We start from the raw sequence: 23,584 nt of genomic DNA, 5'->3' as shown, positions 1-23,584 counted from the left end.
AGTAGCATCATCTTCCACCCTAATTCCTACACAGGTATCTGGAGTGGAAGTGGCAAGGGTCCTACTCTTGAAGGAATAAAAAAGTGTGAGCAGAGTGACATTATTAGTCGACAGGTCAACTGTGATAACTGAGTTGCCACATAGTGATTCAACTCCAGTAGCCACTCTGTCAGTTGCATTTGGGGCTGTCTCTCTTTTTACATCAGATCAGCAGTTAGTTTCATTACTACCAGCATTTCCGTTTTCTGGAACAAACCTTCACGTTCTAAAAAGGCTTGCCACCTAATGTTTATTGTTCTTAATTTTTCAAATAGAATTGCTTTTACTGTTGACTTTGTTAATAAGAAATAGCTGTTGAAAGAGAGGAAAGTAAATTTCAGTGTAGCTGGACTTTACCAGATCTGAAGCAAAAATGTCTGGAAGAGTCCTAATTCGTAATGATGTGAAAGAAAGTTAAACAAAGGAGCTTTGGTGATTAATAGCACTCAGTTTTTTTTCAAGCGGGGGGGAGGATACCGATTATGCTTGGTTTCCTGTAGATTATTCATTCAGCAAGGTTTTTTTTAGTTCTCTACTCATTGTTAGGCATATATTAAATGCCGAGCTTACAGTCTCTGCGTCTTAAAATTTACAGGCTAGTAGGGTGTACTGAACAACTAAATAATTATAATTTGTGGAAAGTGCCATGAAGGAAATAGCTATAGCTCAGTGTTAATGAATAAGACTTCAGTTAACAAATGGCTTAAGCCTATCATTTTAGGAAATTCTTACCTGGCTAGAACAGAAGAAAATAACCTTAATTTTACAAACGAAGGGCCAGATACACCTTAAAAGTCAAGACACATTTAGGTATAAATTGAAGTAATTGCCCTGAGGCCCTGGAGTTTGTTCGTTTCTTGTATATTTGTCCTAAAAAAATAAGCTGCAAATAAACAAATTTATAATAACAAATGCACTGTGCATTCTAATGTATAGTGTGGAGTCTAGAGAAAATTTTTTAAACTTTACTGAGGAATAAATGACAAAAATAATTGCATATACTTGAAGTGTACCACATGTTGATTTTGATATACATCAGCATGGTAGAACAGTTCCTGTAGTTAACATGGGTAACTCTTTTTTCTGTGAGAATGCTTAAGGTCTACTCAGCAACTTTCAAGTATACAGTGCTGTGTTAACTATAGTCACTATGCTGTGCATTCGATCCTTAGAATTTATTCCTTTTTTTCTTTTTTTCGAATTTTTTTTATACAGCAGGTTCTTATTAGTTATCTATTTTATACATATTAGTGTGTACGTGTCAATCCCAATCTCCCAATTCATCCCACTACCCCCACCAACCCCGCCACTTAGAATTTATTCTTATAACTGAAAATTTGTGCCCTTTGACCTCCAGCACCCCATTTCCCCTTCCCACTGAGAGAAACATTTGAGAGATCGTCATACTGCTGTGTTCTCATACATCTCAAGCACCCTAAGTGTTAAAAAAAATGTTTCTATCATTTAACAGTTTCAATTCTGATTTCATTAATCTGGAACATCACTAGAATGTAAACCCCCCGAGAATGGGGACATTGTTTTGTTCATTGCTATGTTCCCAGCACTCAGTCACTAAATAAATAGTAAACAGCAAATAAATTGTTGAATGAACCAACAGTAGTTTTAGATTTTACCATTGTAGTTAAGCAGATGCCCGTAAGTGACAGCATAAGGAATGGGAAAGAAATGGTTAAAAATAAGCATCTGGTGTGGTACGGTAGGGAGGTATGCATGTAAAGTGTAATAGGTATTCTATAAACTGTAGACTTAGATTCCTACCTCTGTTGTAAACTGTTTCTTTTCTACAACAGTGATCTCTCTTTTTTTTTAAATTATAGTGCCTTTGCTACCCTGGAAGAGGAGGCTTGTACAGAACTTGTTCCTTACCTTGCTTATATACTTGATACCTTGGTCTTTGCATTTAGTAAATACCAGCATAAAAACCTGCTCATTCTTTATGATGCCATAGGAACATTAGCAGATTCAGTAGGACATCACTTAAACAAACCTGTAAGTACCTATGATGAACTGTTACGAAAAAAATTAAATATAAAGCATAGTTACAATCAATAGGTTAACATATTTGAAAATTAATATATTTGGGGAGATGTGAACACTTAGTGTTTGCTGCTTTAAGAATGTAGAGCTGAAAAAGACAGCAAGTGTATTCACCTTTTAAGTAGAATTTTAAAAAATAAATATGTGCAGGGTGTGAAGATTACAGGAGCGTATCACATGAATGCATCAACACTTTTTAGAGTGACTAAAGGAAAGAGGATAAAGGTTTTATACTCTGGATTTCAGCTTTTACTTAATTGCATGTAGTTTTGTGTCTCAATAAACACTAGCTTTAGAGTACCACATCTAAACATCTGTGTTTTCTCACTGGAACTTACAAGTATGAGGAATACACTAAGGTAAAATAGTTACAAAATTAGGGTAATAGGTTAAATTGCTAAATAGTGGTACAGAGGTGTGGCTAGGAAGCCAGACTCTGTCTCTAGTAGTGTTAAGAATAGAAGAGATGGGTGGAATTTGATTTGTTTAAATAGGATTTAAGTAATATTAGAATTTTAATATAGCTTGAAATTCCCTGCTGAGGAATAGATTTCATGTTTATGATTACTCTCTGAAACATCATAAGAAATTGTCTGTGTTTATAAGTTATACTTAAAACTTGGTGCAGGACACTTGCTTGTGGGTTTGCTTTGATGTTGGTTGTTTTGGTTTTGTTTGGTGGGGGGATTCCTAATACCTTAGATTAGACCATGTAGAATCTGTGCTCCTGTTTACATGATTACTATGTTTATTGACTTGGTTGCATGAATTCTTCCGTTTTAGTAAGAACATTTAAATGATTATGAATTTTTTTCTGCAAATGTCTTTAATAAGTTTACCTGTCATTTATAAACCTACTGCACAGCAGGAGTCATTACATGTCACAGGCCCCAGGACTAAAAAAGAAATTTAGTCAAAGAATGAGTCTTAAAATTCTTTCAGTAATAATTTTACACAATTACTGTAAATGGATTTTAATTTTCATACACTCAAAATGGACTAGTTTACATATGGTAGTGGAGCTTTATGTGTTTTTCATCATTGTAATTAGGAATATATTCAGATGCTAATGCCTCCACTGATCCAGAAATGGAACATGTTAAAGGATGAAGATAAAGATCTCTTCCCTTTACTTGAGGTATGCTAAGCTGGTAACATTTAGTTAATCTGTGTTTCATCAAAAAACACGTGTTCAAATCTAAAATGGGTGTGTGTGGTAAGTGTTAATTTACATTCTGAACCATTTCTGTTAAAATGCTGAATAAATATGTAACTTTCCATAACTTTAATTATGGTATCTAAAATTTTCTGTTTTCACAGAAATACTGGGAAACAGAAAAAGTGTAATGGATGTGTTATGCTTTTTTTTTAAGTAGACAATGGATTGAATTGTGTATGTTTTCTAGCCTGCTCTACTTAATTGATAGTGAATTAGCTTGGAAATCTTTCCATATCAGCATATATATGTCCATCTCTATTTAACTATTTCTTTATATGGATATATAGCCATGTCATAATTGACATAAATTCTTTTATATATTATCTATTGTTTATACATACATATACTCATATATGTGAAGTAGCATTGGGTCTCTGATGGGACGGACTTAACTTTATACCTTTTCTGTCTAGTTTGAAGTTTTGTTTTCTTGTGTATTTAAATGCTTTTTTTAACCAAAAAAAAATTTATATGCTCTTCAAATAACTGAATACATTCTCACATGTGGTAACTTAAACCTAGACGAATTGATATTGGTAGAGCCAGTTCAGTCACTCTTGTTCCCCCTGTCATTTCAGCGGTCACCACTTCTGCCATGGATTGTCCCTAACCAGCAAAGTAAAAACTTCTGTGACAGAGCAATGGCTAATCCTGGGCCCAACAAAGCAAGAATTATTATTATGACTAGATATATTTACTTCCAGGCAGGGGCTCAGAAGTGTCCAGTAAAGTCCACCCACAGTATTGACCAGGATGGGAGGATAAATAAATGTCTCTCTTACATTTGAGGAAAAAATAGGAATACATAATACTTAAATCTGTTCTTGAAAGATAATGTTCATTATAGAAACCTTTACATTTTTTTGAGGAAACCTCCCCTGACCAGCTAGTAAACTTAACAGCAATGAATGGCATCCACAGGAGAGGTTTGAAAAGGTAAACCTGCTATGCTATAGACTAGTAGAACAGGCTCATAAGTGACCAGGATCTTACGTACACTTTGAAGCATTTATCGTAATCTCAATTATACCTGGAAGTTTTACACGTCTGCCTTATCCTTTCTAGTGCCTATCTTCAGTTGCCACAGCCCTGCAGTCTGGCTTCCTTCCATACTGTGAACCTGTGTATCAGCGTTGTGTAAACCTAGTACAGAAGACTCTTGCACAAGCAATGGTATTTTAAAAAACTTTTCTCTCTCTCCCTTCTTGCCATCATAAACATTTTTCTAAGGATAGGCATAATGTATACAAACTTTTTCAATAATTGATTCAAAGTAAGTTTTCAAAAACTTGTGTCTTAATTTCAGCTGAACAATGCTCAACCAGATCAGTATGAGGCTCCAGATAAAGATTTTATGATAGTGGCTCTTGATTTACTCAGTGGCCTGGCTGAAGGACTTGGAGGCAACATTGAGCAGCTAGTAGCCCGCAGTAACATTCTAACACTAATGTATCAGTGCATGCAGGTGAGACTTATTAAATTGAAATGAATTGAAACCTGGTTCTCTGTGTCACATTGGGATTAATTTCTTCTTCTTTCTTGCAGGATAAAATGCCAGAGGTTCGACAGAGTTCCTTCGCCCTGTTAGGTGATCTGACAAAAGCTTGCTTTCAGCATGTTAAGCCTTGTATAGGTATGAATATTTTCTGTTGCTGTGATGTGATTTTTAACATTATTTTTCATCAACTATGGTTTTCATTATTAAACTGAAATTCCATGAAATCCCAACATTTATAAGTGTACATTTTACTGGTTAGAGCTGCTCTGATTCAAGCAGGCAGGATGGGAACCCCTGTTCCTTGTTTCTTTGAATTCACCATCACTTCAACAGCTCATTAGGCATTCATGTGACTGGAGAGAAGTTGGAAAAGTATTACTTTAGAGTAAAGGACATGCCCACCTGTGAATCCTTGGTCCTATATGCTAGTTCATGGATACTTCTTGAATAGCCTCTTTTTTTTGGTAGAGGTACCCAGTAATAATAATAATCAGGTTTTCTCGTGATAAACCAACATAATTTTTCAGGTACTGTAGGAAACTTCAAACTATTTTCTTAAAAGTAAATAATGATTTGTTTCTGTTGAAATGGCATAGCATTTGTCTTAGCCTTTTGTGAAGATAAGAAGGGATTCCTTGAATAATGTAACCTGATTTGCTGTCAGACCCATGGATTAAATGGGGTTTTGGTTATTTTTCCTTCATTTCTGTATCCCATCATTTAATCTTGGTTTAAAGCACTGATCTAAAATGTTTTTTTGTGTTGTTTTTTTTTCATTTGATACGGTGTGCTTTGGGGGGGCCCCCTCCAGTTTTTATTAAGATGTAATTGGCATATCATTGTATAAGTTTAAGATGTGCAACTTAATGATTTGGTATATGTATATATTGGGAAATGATTACCACAGTGTTTAATTATAACATCTACCACCTCACATAGTTACAAATATTTTGTGTGTGGGGGGGTGAGAACTTTTAAGATCTGCTCTTTTAGCAACTTTCAAATATACAATACAGAATTGTTAACTATAGTTGTAATGTGATATACTACATTCCCCCAGAACCTAACTTATTTTAGAACTGGAAGATTGTACCTTTTGACCTTCAGCCAATTCCCAGTTATACTTTTCAATAATAACTGTCTTTCTGAACTTTGAATAATAACATTATTTATGACGTATTAAAGTAAACCATCAAGTTTAAGCCTAACCACTCTAAATGAAAGTGTGATGAATTCTTGTTTTATAGAAAGCTTGTTCTACAAATATTTTCCACCTGATTTAGTTTTTATGAGTTTAAACTTGTATGAAAGATTACATTTCTTTTTTTATTTTATGACTTTATAGATCATGTACCTTCTTCAGGAGGTACAGTGTGTCTAGTTGTCTCCCTGTTTTTAATGTTACCAACCATGATGATTATTTTCCAGGTTAGTGTTTCTCAACTGGAGCAATTTGGCAATGTCTGGAGACATTTTAACACTGGGGGTGTGTTACTGGTGTGTAGTGGGTAGAGGCGAAGGATGTTGCAAAACATCCTACAACACATGAGACAGCCCCCCGCCACAATAAAATAATCTGACCCAGATTATCAGTATTGCTGAGATTGAGAAACTGCGAGATCTACTGGTTTATTAGGGGTTAAACAATGATATTCTAACTCTTCATTTAGTAGTGAGAATGCATATATAGAGACATTTCCTATATCAATAAATTATTGCCCTGAGGTACAAATCATATAGGAGAAGAGGCAGGATAATTACTTGATTCTTATTTACCAGTTTTCAAAATAATAATTGATTTCCAGTATCTTCCATAGGTATCTATATTATGTTTCAGAGTTTAGTTTGTGTTTGTTAGAGTGTCAGTATGAACTCATGATGCTCAAATTGTCCTACCGCTGGCAACAGGAGCTTTACCAACTTGGGTCCGGAGTCTTTTCTGGTATGAAATAATAGTTCAGGCTTGTTTTGTACATTTCCTGCCCTTAGGCTGCGATGGGACATTTCTCTGATAGCCCTTTTCCCTTTTAAATGGAAAGTGATATTTAGAGACCACAATCTGAGCACTAGGGTAAAAGTTACCGTAAAAGCCAAAATCATTGATTTAAAATTTTTTTCTGAGTGTGAAAAACCAGCTTTGAAGAAAGTTCTATTGTATCATGTTTTCCTCACTTTATTTTAAATTTTCTCAGTCTGATGACAAGAGAGATTACTCTGACCAGCTCTTTTCAATGATACTTAAAATAAAACCAAAACTTGGGCTTCCTGATACATTTCACATGAACGTTCAGTGGCCAGATATTGCCTCCTTCAGTTTCTTAAGACAATTATTACCAACAGCTTTTTTTTTTTTTTTAAGGCTGTTTCTTGCCTAGATTTTGGTTTCCATCTGGTAGATTTCCTTTAAAGCACAAAACACTGCTATTGAGAAGTTTACTACAGTTTTTAAAAACTTTTTTTTTCTAGCGGATTTCATGCCAATATTGGGAACCAACCTAAATCCAGAGTTCATTTCAGTCTGCAATAATGCTACATGGGCAATTGGAGAAATCTCCATTCAAATGGGTAAGATTATTTTCCCCTTTAAAAATATAAAGTTTTAGATAATTTAATATTTTATAATGAGCTTTATATATATGAATATTATAACATATCACAGTAAAGGGGGCAAAAATATTTTACATTGATATTTTAACAATGAAATTTTTCTTTTTTGTTTTCTCTTTTGGGAATGATCTAGGTATAGAGATGCAGCCTTATATTCCTATGGTGTTGCACCAGCTTGTAGAAATCATTAACAGACCCAACACACCAAAGACGTTGTTAGAGAATACAGGTACCATATGACTGAACTGTTATGGTGAAGAGAAAATTATTTGCCTTTTAATTTTACATTAAGATGTATAGAGAAACTAAAGCAAAGCTAGCTTTAGAAACCCAGCTTATTAATTAACAGCTAATTTGTATTCTCAGTAATGAAATTACTGTTTTAGCTTCATTCCACAACCAGTTTTCAGAAACTTTCAAAAAAACACTTTCTCCCCTGTTATAGTGTTTTAATACTCCCTAAAATGGGCCCCAACTAAAATAACTATTGAATGATATGAATTTTACTTTTACATTAATTCAGAGAGTACCTGGCAGCTGGGGAGTAATTTTTTTTTTTTAATCTGTAAAAATGTAGCCAAAAATAGATTGCATTGTAGTGGCTAGTTCATTAATAATGGCATATGTATTTTGTATTTTGTTGTATACTCTTCTTCAGATTGGGAACTTAAAGCAGTATCTTGTGGGATTTTTATTCAGGAGGCTTGTTTCTCTTCTGCATTTATAGAGAGCATGTTTGTATTAAAGAGTACCTTCCATACTATAAAACACATTTCAGGGTGATTTTCCACCCTCCCTGATTTTTTAAAATGTAAATTTTGTTTTCAATCAGGCACATCTTTTTCTTTATATACTAAGACAATTCCAGTAGTATATTCATAGTCAGTGAATGCCTTACCAATATACTGGACAAAGAATCAAATAAGTTTTTCTAAATAAAAATTTATCTTCAAAAGTATTTTAATTTTACATTTTTTAATTATAGAAAGTTTATTATCTCCTAATGTGATTAATTAATGTGATTATTGGTATGGAAGGAAATCTTTTAATTATGAAACAGTTATATGGCTGTTTGGCTGTATGGGTACTGTTTATATCATGAAGTGAATTAGATTTTCTTGCTGAAAAGTATAAAAAGCTATGTATAGGATGGTTATGAAATCTTGTCAGGTTTTTATCTCTTTAGAATGCAGTACCTATACATGACATTCAGATTTGGAACACTTGGCCATTATCAAATTACTGTTGAACCTTAAGAAACTTCCTATTTATTTTTAAATGTGAATGCATAACTGCAAATAAATGTTGAGTGTAATGTATATTAAAGTTTCTTGTGGGATATCAGGTGGTGAATTTGTTATAGTTCCTTGAATAAATTGGCTTTATATATAAGATTATATTCTAAGTATGAATCTACCCTAAGTAAATCAAAAGGTAGTTGATAATGCCCTTCAAGTTGATGGATTGAATTGATATGATTAAGAAACACACTTGGGATTCACTGTATTATTCTTATCACAAGTGACTGCAGAAAATGTTTCTCTTATTCCATCCCCAAAGGAGGGGGGTGGATAATTATTAAAATAAAATCATTGTCAGTGGGTAATATCTATATATTTTAGCAACTTAATTACCATTATCTTAATATTTCATAAAGCCAATTCCTTAGTATATGCAGTTACTTGCTTTTTTTCTAATTAGTATATCCTACACTGAACTTTTTCAATGGACCATCATCTGCTTTATCGCATGTTTCATTGGGTTGTTCATACTTGCCTGTTTAATGAGAATGTTGCATAGTTTGTGTCTTTTGAACATAGGTTTTCTTTCTCTTGCTTCATATGAATCTGCTGGATTTTAGTATTATCTGTGTAGTTTGCTTCAAGTAATCCTTAAACATTTTTCTTTACCCCCCCACCCTTTTTTTATGAAAGGTTAACCTGTAAGTTTTTGAGAGAACACCATTAAAGCACCTCATGGTTTGTTTTCTGTTTGTTTTTTTTTCCCGTTGTGTATAAATGTATTTATATGTAATGTACCTTTGAATTGCAGAATGCAGTTCTGAGTTGCACTTGTTTTAACTCTGTAAATATAAGGACTTAACTGAATTTTGATGGTGAATATATGTTTGATTAATTCCCACTTCAAATTTTTAAAAATAAAATATTAGCATGTAATCAGTGTGTTTTATTATCTATTATTGTGGGCTGTGCATTTTATAGCAAGGACAGAATATTTGTTCCTTTGGTCCACATATCACATGTCATTACAGTGGACTGTCTAAATTTCCTTTTTGTTAAACAGGGTTTGAAATTAGTGGACTATTTGAGTTGTTATCATCATCACCATCAGAGGGTTTTTTTTTTGGAACGGGATTTGACATAGCACAGCAATTTTCCAATCCATTTACTCAGTATGTACCACAACACCTAAAATTTAGTAGTTGATTTTGATATCAGGCAACAAATGGTCCACTGGCTTGTTTTGGAAATGCTGGCAAACCAAAATTATACCAAAATTTTGATCAGATTCCTAGATAATTTTCAAAGAATGGAAATCACATAGAAAACTACGTAAAGAAGTGAGAAAGCTTTTAACTGTTAACTTCTGAGAAGTGTGTTTGAATAGACAATTCAGAAATGTAATCATTTACATTTACTAGTATTTCCTGGGGGAGAAAACCTAGATTTCATTGTTAAACTGAAATTTCAACTGGCTTTGAAGGAAGAATCTAAATCCATCTGTTTAATTGCTCATCGTTTTACTAACAATATCTTGACACTTGATTGAGCGAGAAAAGCAGTTCATCACGGTTTTTGGTGTTCTCTCAATCTTTAAAGTTTTTTTAATTCCTTTTGTTTTTTTTTTTCCAAGAGTATGCCATATATGTTGCTGCCCCTTATTATAGGGGGTGGTAATAAACAGCACTGGTGAAATCTTATGTTTATTATCATACACAAATTCTGTTGGTTTCTGTTTCTGAGTTATTTGTTGTTTTTTCTTTATTTTTTCTCCTTCCCCCTCATTTGCTCATGTCTTGGTTGGCGTTTGGTGGTGTATAACCGTGATTGCGTTACCTTAGCAATAACAATTGGTCGTCTTGGTTACGTTTGTCCTCAAGAGGTGGCCCCCATGCTACAGCAGTTTATAAGACCCTGGTGTGTATTATTCAATCTTTTTTTTTAATTCATTTTTCTTCACTCTTTCTTTCTCTTTCTATCTCACTTTTAGATATATTTTCAGTTGGTTACAAAAATCACAATCCTTAATCATTGCCAACCATGTGACTAATCTTGTCCTATCAGGTTTGTGAGGTTTTTCAGTAGCATCGTCATGTATATTTATTTTATGTTGTGGCTAACGACTAATTGATGCATGGGATAAGATTGTCACATGCTTGCTGTGTTAAAAAGCTTGATTATACATAAAAAGCATTTAAATATCCACCAGTAAAATAAAGATGCATGCAAATTCTATAAATTTAGGTTTTTGCATTGTTTCTTTTTTAGAATTAATTTGAAAACTTGGATTGCATTAAGAAATACATGTTTAAATTTGTTATGTATAAAAATCTTATTTGCTTGTTAATGTAAAAATTAAACATCTACATCATAAGTTGTATAATAATAGTTTCTACTGTGGCAGTATATCCTATGTTCTGCTTCTTTCGATTGACAGTCTTTCAAGACATTTTTAGTAGTGTTTAATGGAATACAAGTCATAATACAGTTTTAAAAATGGGTAATTTACTCTTGGCTCATGCTCATTAATAGTTTAAATGGGAAATTAAAATCAGTTGTTATTACTTAGATGCAATTTATTAGTAAGAATTGCGAATTTCAAGGTTTTTACTATATTGAGATTAGATGGGCCCAACATAATATAGTAAGTGTGAGAAACTTAAGCTTTATGAAAATTCTTTGAATATAAACATTATCTCTACTCTGGTGCTTATTCCATTAAATACTGTCCATTAGTATTGTAGTTGAACCTGCTTTTTACTTAAATGCTAAACTCAATTCTATAATTTAATAGGTGCACCTCTCTGAGAAACATAAGGGACAATGAGGAAAAGGATTCAGCATTTCGTGGGATTTGTACCATGATCAGTGTGAATCCCAGTGGAGTAATCCAAGTAAGATGTTCAAAAGGATTTAACTTTTAATGTTCTGAATTATGAAACTTTAAAGTTTAAACTATAATTATTAAAAATATTACCTATTTTTACTGAAGATACTGAAACAAATTATGTTTTAAATGTGTATATCCTAATATCTTGAAATGATGATGCCTATTTTTATTTCCTAAATGTTTTTTTGGTCCTGACATATAATAACAGCAGATTGGGAGAATAAAAGTTATATATATATATATACTTTTTTTTTTTTTTTTTTTTTTTTTTTTTTTTTTTTGCGGTGTGCGGGCCTCTCACTGTTGTGGCCTCTCCCGTTGCGGAGCACAGGCTCCGGACGTGCAGGCTCAGCGTCCATGGCTCACGGGCCTAGCCGCTCCGCGGCATGTGGGATCTTCCCAGACCGGGGCATGAACCCGTGTCCCCTGCATCGGCAGGCGGACTCTCAACCACTGCGCCACCAGGGAAGCCCAAAAGTTATATTCTTGACTTGAATTAAGCCAAAGCTTCTTTCATTCACATTCAAACGTCATTTATTTACTTTGTAAATGCTTCCTAAAACTGTGAATATCAATTTGCTGAGTTTGAGACTCTCTACACTTCAGAGGGTGATCAAATAGTAGGATACTCTTTCTGTTACTTAGATCAGAAACTCGGTAGTGAATAAAGTAGAATACTGAATCAACCATTGAAACTGCTTTAACTTTTGAGAGTTTATGATTTAGTGATTTATTCATTCTTAATTTCATTTCTTACACTATTTCAAGCTATATTTAGACGTCTTTAGCCTTTAAAAAATTATTTGGCGGCAGTACTAAACGTGAATCTGATCAAACCTCTGGATCCAGCTGACACACAAAACATAAAGGGACGTGTTGATTTACACCATATGTATGAAATCAACAAAATACAGGCTGTGGGGCTATAGGTTAAATGCCCCAGGTTCCTCAACAGATGAATTGTAAGGAAAAGAAAGTATGGGAGGGGTTTTCCAGAAAATAACCTTTCACTTTCAAGGGATAGGTGCTTTGAACATTTTTTAACTGAGACCTTTTGATACTTCCTATCTTACGTGGATTACTGTGTTGTTTGTTAATTCAGGTTTAGAAACATTGTGAAATACCAGCTTATAAAATTGAAAATTGATGTAGGTGATAGGCATTGAAAACATATGAAGTAGAACTGGAAAAAATATCTTTTGGCTAATTTTACATTTGTATAACATTAATAACTTACTATTAAAATAAGCCAGTACTGTCTTAAAAGATGATCCCTAGTTGCAAAATAACCTCCTGGCATTGAGTTTCTGGGTTTTTTCCAATACTTAAGAACTTTGTGTCACCTTTAATACGTTTTAGAGGTATCTGATGTGGTTTATACCATATTAAAGAAGGAGCATTTTCATACAGGTTTTTTTTGTTGTCATTGTTGTTTTTCCTTTTGCATTAACATTTAAGACAGTGACAGTAACACATGAGGTCATGAAATCACTACCAACTTAAAAGTTGGTATACATTTCTACTTTTTACATACTTTATTTGGGTGTGGTTAAAAGAAAATGTCTGAAGTTTTATTCTTTATGTTTAAATTTTTAATCACAAATTCTACATGTATATATAATTTAAATTTTTAACATCAGACTTTGATATTCAGAAGACACAGGAATCATAATTTGAATAAACCATAAACTTTGGGCACGTGGCATTTTATTTGCTTAAATATGTGTTTTATGCACATATTTTAGTATTAGTGTTTTTTTTTAAATTTATTTATTTATTTATTTATGGCTGTGTTGGGTCTTCGTTTCTGTGCGAGGGCTTTGTCTAGTTGCAGCAAGTGGGGGCCACTCCTCATTGCGGTGCGCGGGCCTCTCACTATCGCGGCCTCTATTGTTGCGGAGCACAGGCTCCAGACGCGCAGGCTCAGTAATTGTGGCTCACGGGGCCAGCTGCTCCGCGGCATTTGGGATCCTCCCAGACCAGGGCTCGAACCCGTGTCCCCTGCATTGGCAGGCAGACTCTCAACCACTGCGCCACCAGGGAAGCCCAGTATTAGTGATTTTTTTTTTAATTAATGAGGTTTTCTGATTTTTTTTGTGTGTGTGTGGTACGCGGGCCTCTCACTGTTGTGGCCTCTCCCGTTGCGGAGCACAGGCTCCGGACGCGCAGGCTCAGCGGCCATGGCTCACGGGCCCAGCCGCTCCGCGGCATATGGGATCCTCCCAGACCGGGGCACGAACCCGTATCCCCTGCATCGGCAGGCGGACTCTCAACCACTGCGCCACCAGGGAGGCCCTCTGAATTTAATAGTAAAATTTAAAGTAGTTGTACATCAGCAGTATCTTGTATGTTGTATGTTGAACTGTTGTTTCAGTAAGATAGTTGAACTTGCAAAATACTTAAATGAAGTGTTTCAAGCATATACCTGTCATCACCTTGTTCTTTTAGTCAGAATAACGTAATTATCTTTTAAATAATAGTCTGAGCATTGGGGGTTGTTTTGTTTGTTTGAGTTGGGTTGGGCTGGGTGCTGTTTGTAACTACATAATTTTTCTTCTAACTTATCATTTCATTTACATTTCTATCTGGAGGTGGATCTTGAAATTTAGATCTGTAAATTCCTATGCTTTAAGTCAAACTTGTTTGGTATATACTTAACTAGCTTTGAATTATTTCTAAGCCAATCAGAACTGTAAAATTATTGAATTTATATAATTAATTCCATAAATGAAGATTTTTTAAACTGGTGCTTATTTGATGCTTTCAGTCCTTGCTGATGCTACACATTTACTAGACTGGGGTTTTGTAATGTAAAATGAAATATTGCGTTGGCCAAAGAGTTCATTTGGGTTTTCCTGTAGCACTAAATTCCAATATAAACTGAATAAGTTAGAGGTTCCTTGATGGTGGAGTAACAGGGACAACCATTAAGAAATTAATTTCTTATTATAGCTGTTTAAAAAAGTGTTTTTTTTTTTTTACCTAGGGTTCTGTTGATATATATTCTGAAGTTTACATGTATCTTTTGTTGTGATTGACAAATGCAGTATCAATTGAAGATGTATTTCTTGCTTGTTATAGGATTTTATATTTTTTTGTGATGCTGTTGCATCATGGATTAATCCAAAAGATGATCTGCGAGACATGTTCTGTAAGGTAACTAAAAAGTCTTTATGATGCACATCATGTGACTGTTACAGTCTTAGTTGGGAAATTTAAATTATGTTTTTATTTCATATGAAACTTAGACTCTTCAAATCAGTACTGGTAGACTATATAATCTTTGTTCTTGGTAATAAAGAAGGTGACTTGATCTTTTCTTAATATACAGTAGTGACTTTGTATCAATAGAGCATGTATTTTAAAAATATTTTCTCAAGCAGTACCACTGATTCATGAAGTCCCGTTATCCCACCTGTGCAAAATAGCATGTATTTTCAAAGATGGCTGACTAAGATTGGAGTATAATATAATCTGTTGAACAAAGTAAATCTAACTGGTCGCAGCAAGGATTAAACCTGTGAGTTTGTTTTAGTAATGCCCCTTGTGGTTAACTCCAGTCAGCCCTCAGCCATAACAAAATAAGAAATAAAATGCTGCTACACATTTGAATTACCTAATATTAAAATTAGTGAACTATATAGTTGCAACTATGAACCCCCAAAGCTTTGTATATTTTCAATTTGAATAAACTTAATAAGGCATAAAAATTTTAATCCCTTGGGTGAATTCTGTACCTTTTTGCTTGCTTTTCATTACTACTGTGTCAGATTGCTTAGAGTACTTCTGTTACTAGGACACTTGGCTGAATTCTGACCTTCTCAAAGCAAAGTGCAGCATATTCTATGAGGTGATTTTAGGCAAGACATGGAAAGGTGTAGAATTCAACAAAGTTTAAGAATAACTACTTTAATAGGGGTAAAATTTTAGAATAGTAAAATCAGTAGTGTTTCATTTCAGAAGCTACGCAGATATGAGAGTTTCTCTTTTGTTATTGATAAATTAATGATTTTTTACTTTTTTGCAGATCCTTCATGGATTTAAAAATCAAGTTGGGGATGAAAATTGGAGGCGTTTCTCTGACCAGTTTCCGCTTCCCTTAAAAGAGCGTCTTGCAGCTTTTTATGGTGTTTAATCTCATACACTTAAGCTGCAGTCCCATAATTAGGGGTAAGTTTTAAGAAATTTGGAATTTTCCAGGATGAAGAAACTTAAGTTAGGACTTCAGTCTAAAACTACTGAATAGAATAAAAGCTATTTGTTTTCCACAGAGGTTGAGTAAAACAGTCTCATGTTATATTTGACTTAAAATTACTTACATGAAGGCTGGAGATTGATTGATTGATGAGCCAGCAAGCAAGATAAAATGCATGGTTCCACTTTGAATCCTAAGTATAGAAGGAAATCCAAGTTGGTGTACTAGTTGGATTACTCACCATTTCTTCAACCAATCCTTTTTTTAATTTTTGCCCTTTAAGAGATCACTGACATTCACTGTGGCAGGGTGGAGATGATTCATTTTTAAAGTATGAATTTATAGTCTCTTATATATCAAGGACTTCCTATGTTGTAAGCTTTAGGGAAAACCCAAGTAGAATTGGAACTGGATTTGGTCTCAGTAAATAGGAATATTTAATATTTATTCTTCATATTTTATTGAGCACCTTCCTTGTTCCCAGCACTGTGTTTTTAAAAGGTCAATGGAAGATTCTGTTTTGATTTGGAGTGGTAGAGGGGTAAGTCCACCTGCACTCTTCTTGTTCTTTGAGTTTTTCTGACTTAAGTCAAACTAACAGTTCTGGTCTTTTAGCCTTAGTTCCCTCGTTAGGTTATTTTGAGGATTAAATACTATTCTATATGTGGTGCCAGGACTTCGTATATTGCCTAACACATTAAGTTGGCTCAATAAATATCAGTAATATGGGTTAGTACAGTGAGCCAGGATGCACTTCATTAGTTTTTGAACATGAACTGAGACCTGTTCAACTGGAGGGTCAGAGAGTGTACTCAGAGTGTATTGAGAAGGCATACACTTACTTGAATTACCTTGTATGTTGGAGTTTCTGTTTGCGTGCTTGCTTCTTTACTCTGAGCTAGATTTTAAACCTGGAAAGATTTCAACATCTAAGTTGACTAGCCTAAAAGGGCAGTAGAAATGGACTTGCAGCCTCTGGAATGTCTGAGAGCCCTTTGTGTGTGTTGTCCCACAGTGGTCTTGAGTCCTTACGGCTGTCTTGTGGCTTTAGCATTTTAGAGAAGTGCTTGATTCACTTTACGTTAAATCATGAGAATGCAATAGATGAGAAATAACTTTTAGCATCAAGGGCTAAATTATTCAACAGTGAGCTGAGTCTTGAGCACTTTCGGGTTAATAAATCTGATTAATAAACCCTATATGGTCTCTGTCATTTCACCAGTTATGAATTAACTGTGGTGATCTTCATAAATGTCCAAAGTTTCGCAGGAGTAGTTAAAAGTTTTGTTGTGAAAGGACAACTGTCAGGTACTAGTTACAGTCTCCCAGTAATCTACCTTTATTTCTTAATCTTCTCATAATTAAAACTGTGCTAGCATTGAAAAAGTCTTTATCAGGAAAATCAAGAGGCCTGAGAGTATAGGACATGACTGAGTAAAATAAGTCACACTCTTTTTTTTTTTGCTTAACATTGGGAATACTGGCAAAAATGATAATGTTTTAATTCTCACTAAGGAAAGTGATTGTCCTAAAGAAAGTGCTAACTTAATTTTGAAGAAAGCAAGGCAACTTGTTATATAAGAAATAATCGGCTCCCATTGGGACCCACTGTGCAAACGAGGATAGATAATTAGACTGATGGCAATCTACAAGGTGTATTTCATCTATATTTCATCGGTATAAAGTGCTGCACACCTCTCTGTGCATGTCCCCAGCTTGGCGTCACTTTTCGTATCTGATGCAGATGACAGTTGAGAGCTGCAGGAGAAGGGAGCAACATGGTTCTCGTTGACGAGCGTGATCTTAGGCAATTTGTACAGTTTCTCATTTTCTTTAGGTAGAGATAGCATTGCTACTTGATTGATTTTGTGTTCCATTGGCTTTAAAAGAAAAACAATTTTACGTATAAAATTGTTTTTGTTTTCTTACAGGTCCTTCAGTCTTGGAGACTATGAGGGAGCCTCTGCACCCAGGGAAAATGTTACCCTTTACAGGGGGGAAGGGTAAACCAGTAGGGAATACAGTACAATCCCAACCCTACTGGGAGGGGCGGGAGGGAGGTGTTGCCGTCACTGTATTAAGTCGCTGTTGGGAAACGTTTTAACATCTGGAGCCTTTGTGGGTGGAAATCTGTCTCCAATTACAACTCTGCACTGGATGTGAAGAAGCAAAAAAAAAAAAGAAAAAGCTATTCAATCTACTCACAAAACAGTACATTCTGGAATATTATGGGGAATTGTACCAAAACAAGAACCATATAAATGATACATAGGGATGAGAAAGAGGAAAAACTCTATAGCGCACAATAAAGGAAACCTAAGGATGAGGATTAGAAGACAGTAAAGTTTTTGGGTTTTTCCGGGTTTTTTTTTTGTTTGTTTTTGTTTTTTTTATTTAAAGGTGTTTATAAAATTTCCCACATTGATGGGGACTTGTTTTTGCATGCTGATGAAGAACTACACAAATGAAAGCTAATAAGAGTTAAAATCAGCTTGCCTACCTATAATAGCAGAAGCAGGTTCTTGGAAGTTACAATTTAAGGTACCCCAAAAAGTTGGAAATAAAACAAAACAAATATAAACAATGAAGCACCCTGTGAAATGCCAAATGAGTCACTCCTTTTACCTTTGTGGGGTGGGCAGGGAGGGAGAAATAAATGGGGTTGGACATATCAAACTAAAGATTGACATCTTGATTTTGCATTAAGACATTAATGTAGTGGATATAATTTGATGGTTGTACTTCATTAGATTTAATTTCTAGGCCAAGATGTTATTTTTAAAGTGCAGTTTAAGGTTCAGGCATGCATTCTGGCTCATAGTGATTGAAAGTACTTTAAATTAGTGGGAGAGTAGCATGCTTGCATCACATAGAGTGAGATTGGTATTCAGTTACCTCTGTTGCGCCAGTTTGTGTTGCAGTTTACCAGTTCAATATAGCCCTGCATTTAAAATTCCTTTTTAAGATTTGTGGATTTTATTTTTATTAAGAATATAGATATAAAGTACTGTAGTTTACAGCTAGGCCTTGAAATATCTTTTTTAGGATCTGTTAGGAATAAGATTGATATTGTATTGTGTGTAACCTGCACAATGTGGAAAGCTGATATACCTGTGCAAAATCTTTGCCTCTGTGCTGTCAGTGTGATGTGCTTTCTGCATGGTTATATACTACTAGTGATTTTATCAAAACTTCTAAAACTTAAATTACATGGTAAAAGATCTGTAAGAGGCTGCATAAATGTTAGTTGGCACATAAAGACAATTGTAGAAGTTGAAGACATGATTGCTATATTTCAATGTTTATTCCCACTCAACATATTGCCTTCTAAGCTTTCTTTTTTTGTTCAAAGCATGATCTTAAAGATATGTTTAAGTTAATGGATGTAATGCAGGGTTCCTACACTGTATTGGCGCATGTTGGTGGCCCTCTGTGCCCTAGATATATGCACACAGGGTGCAAGTAAAAAGCTACAGAGTGAAAGTTGGTTTGGATCCTCTTCATTTCATTTGTTTAGCTTTTCTGTTATTTTTCTCTACTTACATGTATTCCTGTGAATAAATCCTTGTTAAGTTAACCCTTTACTTTTCCTTCCATGTGTATTTTCTTATATACTGTGAATGTGAAAACCTAACTGGTACACTTGATCTTGTGTCCATATGAAAGTGCAAGTCTTTATTAATTTGGATTGCCTGAACAGTGTATCCCATGATGATGAAGGAAAATGGAGAGATTTTTCTTTTTAACTCTGCTGGTCAGAGATGAAGCCACACCTTTCCATTTTTCAATGCTGCATATTTAATCTGCAACAGAAATGTTAAGCCATAACAACCTTTTTATATTTTAGTTTGTCACCTTCTCATTGCAGAATAAATACTGAATAACCATTTTTGTAAGCAGTTGCTCCTCTTTGCATGGTTCTGTTCCTCTAAAGGTGTTGAATGATACAGCCATTGCACTGAAGTTTGAGCTGTATGTGTGTGAATTTATAAATATCATTTCAAAAAATTTCAGATGCATGGTAGCATGCAGAAAGGTTTTTGTTGTGTGTGTGTGTGTGTGTGTGTTCTTAACATGTTCTTTCACCTTCTTTCCTCTACTTTGGCTTTGCAAATTTCAGTCTGTAGAGCCTGAAATTAAATCATATTTTTACTGTACAGTTTTTTTTAAATTGTAAGTTGGATCCAAAGGGTATGTAGCATTTTGCTTTCTAGTACCATTGCCTCACTGGGAGCTCAAAATTTGCTTCCTAGTTAGTCTTTTGATTAGGGTGGCTATTTTATCCTTAAATTCTAGTGATATACTGTAGTTTTCCAAAACATTTTAGAATTTAATATGGGAGATATTTTAATATTCTGGAATAAGTAGTAAACATTTCAAATTGAAAGATTCAAATTCAGAATTCTCCTGAACACTTTAAAATGAACGTACAAAAACAATCTTCAGTAAAGTTATCTGGACCTGTGATTGCCAATTCTCTATTGACTGAAAAGCGTTGTTATTATCTATTGGATTGAAAAATTAATTTCTAATTAAGCAGATATGTAACATAAGAATGTGCCCTTTTTTGTAGTCACTTAACATGTTTTTAAATTAAAAGGAAATATAATTTAAAAATACAAAATATAAATAAATATGACTGACAGCCTGAGATGGGGTTGGGTTTTTTGGGGGTTTTTTCCCCCTTGAGGTTATAGTTTCTTCCTAATTATATTTCAGATACATAGTATAACATAGGAATTTGCAGAAGCCATTTAAGTTATCTTTTGAGGTAAGCTCTGATTTAGCGTTTCTGATGAAATTTAATACATCATGGGATATATATATAAAGCAACTTAATTCTTGTGGTGTAGTCTTAATAGTTTTGAATGTTGACTGAATGTCTATGAAATTGTGAGTTTGTCTTTGTTACATTCCAGTGTTTCTGCCTCTTGGCATGCTTAAAAGCACGGCTTACTTCATCTGCTCCTTACACACTAAAGTGCTGTTAGTGTGCTCAACTACAGAAATAGCCGCTGCTAAGTGATGTAGATTTTCTACTTGAATATTTTTATGTTGTAGGAACCTCAGGAGGTCAGTGTTTACTGTTTTATATATGCCTTCTTTTTCCTGTTTGAGCTTCTCTCTTTGAAGGATTCTAACAGAACAAAAGCTGCTGATCAACCTAAGTTGGAAACAGAAAGTGTATTTAATATAATTTAAATGCATGTTTGGCAGTTCCATGTTACAGTCCATTAGTAAGTGAACTTAGTGCCACAGATATTCATTTATTCAGGAAAGAATTTTGCTTTTTGTATTGTCTAATCTCTTTAATAACTTCAGACTGTGTAAAAAATCACTTTTTTATATTTTTTGGTTGGTTATTTTCCAAATAGTCAACATGTAAATAATCTTTAAGAGCCAGTTCTGATGCTTTACATTATACTGCTACTTGATTTTGTTAGGCAGGTTGGATTTCAGAAGAATAGATTTTAAAACAACCAAGCCATTACATCTTAAAAACAAAATAAGTAGCATACATTTTGTAATTAACATTGATAAACACTGTGATTTTTTTTGTTAAGACTTTTTCATTGACCTGAATTGCTTAAATTGCATATATTGTAAAATAGGATCAGATGTATATTTTAAAATAATTTCAACTGACTTTCCTCTATTGAAATGCTTTGTCTACTCAGTTATAAAATATTCAGATACAAGTTTTATCTCAGGTGAATACTCTTGTATCCTTCTTGCTTTGGTGACATATGCTTATAGAGAGTCATCATACTTACAGTCTTTGTTTTTTTAGTGTATTTCATGAAGAATCTTTCCATTTAGTCTGATTTTCCAATCCTTAATTCTTGCAGACTGTGGTGGTATAAGTCCTTCCTGGCGAGAATTCAATTTGGTTCTCCTTTTCTCCAAACTCTAAGATAGGAAAGTGGAAAATTTTTCTGTCATATATTAAATTACCCTGCATAGCTGAAATGCCAGAATTAAACTATGTCTTAAACCTTTTAGTCTAAATTTAACTTAAATCCTTTGCCATAAAGAAAAAAGTGGGATTTTTTGCTTCATATAGTTAACCTATATTATTCATATTGAATGTATTAACAGATAACGGTGCAAAAACATTCTTCCCAAGAGAAGAGTGTATCGTGCATAACTGCAATTTAAGTCCTTCCTTTAGTAGTACTTTACACACAGCTTTGCTTATTGGATTATTTTTGCAAGTAATACAAGGGGGGGACACTTAACTGTCGCTACTAGTACTGTTACTGAAATGTAGGCATTGAGACCTTGATGAAAACTGTGGTCTTCAGATTAAGGGCCTAAAATCTAGATTAAAAGATCAATAAAGAGCTGTGTAACAACATTATCTAGTAATAATACCATGCGAGAGCATTGTATACCTACTTAGTACCTAGTCATACTGTATTAAATACGGAGATACTTCGAATGCCTCTTAAAAATTCAATTTTACGTGAAAGTTTCATTCACTTGTACACTTTCCAGGTGACTTGTGACTAATTTTTTCAGTCTTATATAGATCTTCCCCCATTGGTATTATATGTAGAGGATTCTTTATCTTTATGCCTAATTATTATGCTTATTAATTTTAAGGTATACATTTAAATTATAGCAACTGTTTATTGTGATTTGTATCCCAGAATGTATTGTTTTTATTTTTTTTTAATGTATGCATGATTTTGACGGAAGTTAAAATGGTGATTATTTTTTTCACCTCTTGTACATTTTAAAGTCAAACCAAATCTATTTGCCAAGCATTATATCACTAATTAGGAAAATAGGATTTTCCCATTTATTACAATTTTTATTCATCTACTATAGAATCCCCTTAACTATGGCTTGGTATTATTCACAGTTAGCTATTTTGCAAGTTCAGTTATCTTCCTAAAAGCTTACTGTAACATGGTTAGCCTATAAGGCAGTGTTGGTTCCCTCCTGATACCAGCCTCATAAAGGGGTTCCTCTGTACTTTCCCCATATTGCTTCATTGTTGTTTTTCCTCTGTGGATATATAACCAAATTAAGATTGGATGAATTTTATGGAGATAATAATAAGGCAATACTGTATAAGTAATTTTGCTTAATAGATTATCATCTGTGAGAAGAGATGTTTAAACGTGGTTGATGACTTCACTTCATATTATAAAACAGTTTTACACTTAATATTCGTGTTAATATTGGGTGCAATAATTTAGTATTTTTAGCTTTAGTTATAAATAACTGGATCTTTCTGCTGACAACTTAGGTTGTATGAGTTATGCTTAAAAGCTTTAAATCTGATGTTTCCTGTACCTGCCACACTATGTTAGAATGTGTCCTTCAAACATATCCTCCTGCAACTTCTCAAACTGTACTAAATTGATATTTCTTGAAGTCAAACTCTGTGCTAACAGATCTTCATTTTAAATAGAATACGGTTTTAATTTTTGATAAGCTGCTGAATTTTAAAGAGAGTTTTTTGGGGCCACCAAATATTTTGGATCATGCAGAGAATATATATTGTACTGTAGTAATTTTGTATTTACATTTGTATGATGTGACATAATAGATGTGAATGTTAATCACTGCTTGACTATGTTAATAAAGTTGTTTAACTATAGATGTTTCACTCTGATTTTTAATGGAAGGAAATGAGCTTTCTTCCCCCCTGTTCCCCCATCCCATTTTGGGTCCAGATAGGTCTCCTTCTTGTCTTGTTCTTTGTTTTGTTTTATTGTTTTGTTTGTTTTGAGAGGGTTTTTTATCTTACACTTTAGTGCACTCTTGTTTGACATCTATTTTTTTTAATTGAGTATTTTCTTAGTTGTATAGTGTAGTAAAAAAA

At 33.9% G+C, this 23,584-nt stretch overlaps 1 protein-coding gene across 4 annotated transcripts in view; it reads left to right on the top strand.

The window, feature by feature from the left end:
- Positions 1-23,359, top strand: part of TNPO1 (transportin 1) — a 92,949-nt gene extending 69,590 nt beyond the window's left edge. For all 4 annotated transcript variants that reach the window (XM_082620474.1, XM_082620476.1, XM_082620475.1 and 1 more), the window contains 12 exons: positions 1,878-2,049; positions 3,149-3,235; positions 4,382-4,489; positions 4,623-4,781; positions 4,862-4,949; positions 7,281-7,379; positions 7,555-7,650; positions 10,504-10,579; positions 11,457-11,556; positions 14,634-14,708; positions 15,580-15,722; positions 17,679-23,359. In XM_082620474.1, coding sequence (XP_082476600.1) covers positions 1,878-2,049; positions 3,149-3,235; positions 4,382-4,489; positions 4,623-4,781; positions 4,862-4,949; positions 7,281-7,379; positions 7,555-7,650; positions 10,504-10,579; positions 11,457-11,556; positions 14,634-14,708; positions 15,580-15,687 — 1,168 coding nt within the window. In that variant the 3' untranslated portion in view covers positions 15,688-15,722; positions 17,679-23,359. The remainder of the gene's footprint in view (positions 1-1,877; positions 2,050-3,148; positions 3,236-4,381; positions 4,490-4,622; positions 4,782-4,861; positions 4,950-7,280; positions 7,380-7,554; positions 7,651-10,503; positions 10,580-11,456; positions 11,557-14,633; positions 14,709-15,579; positions 15,723-17,678) is intronic.
- The last annotated feature ends 225 nt before the right edge of the window (positions 23,360-23,584 follow it).

This window comes from Mesoplodon mirus (assembly GCF_964341445.2).
Source record: "Mesoplodon mirus genome assembly, chromosome: 5".
Lineage (NCBI taxonomy): Eukaryota > Metazoa > Chordata > Mammalia > Artiodactyla > Ziphiidae > Mesoplodon > Mesoplodon mirus.
This window is presented reverse-complemented; position numbering and strand designations above follow the sequence as displayed.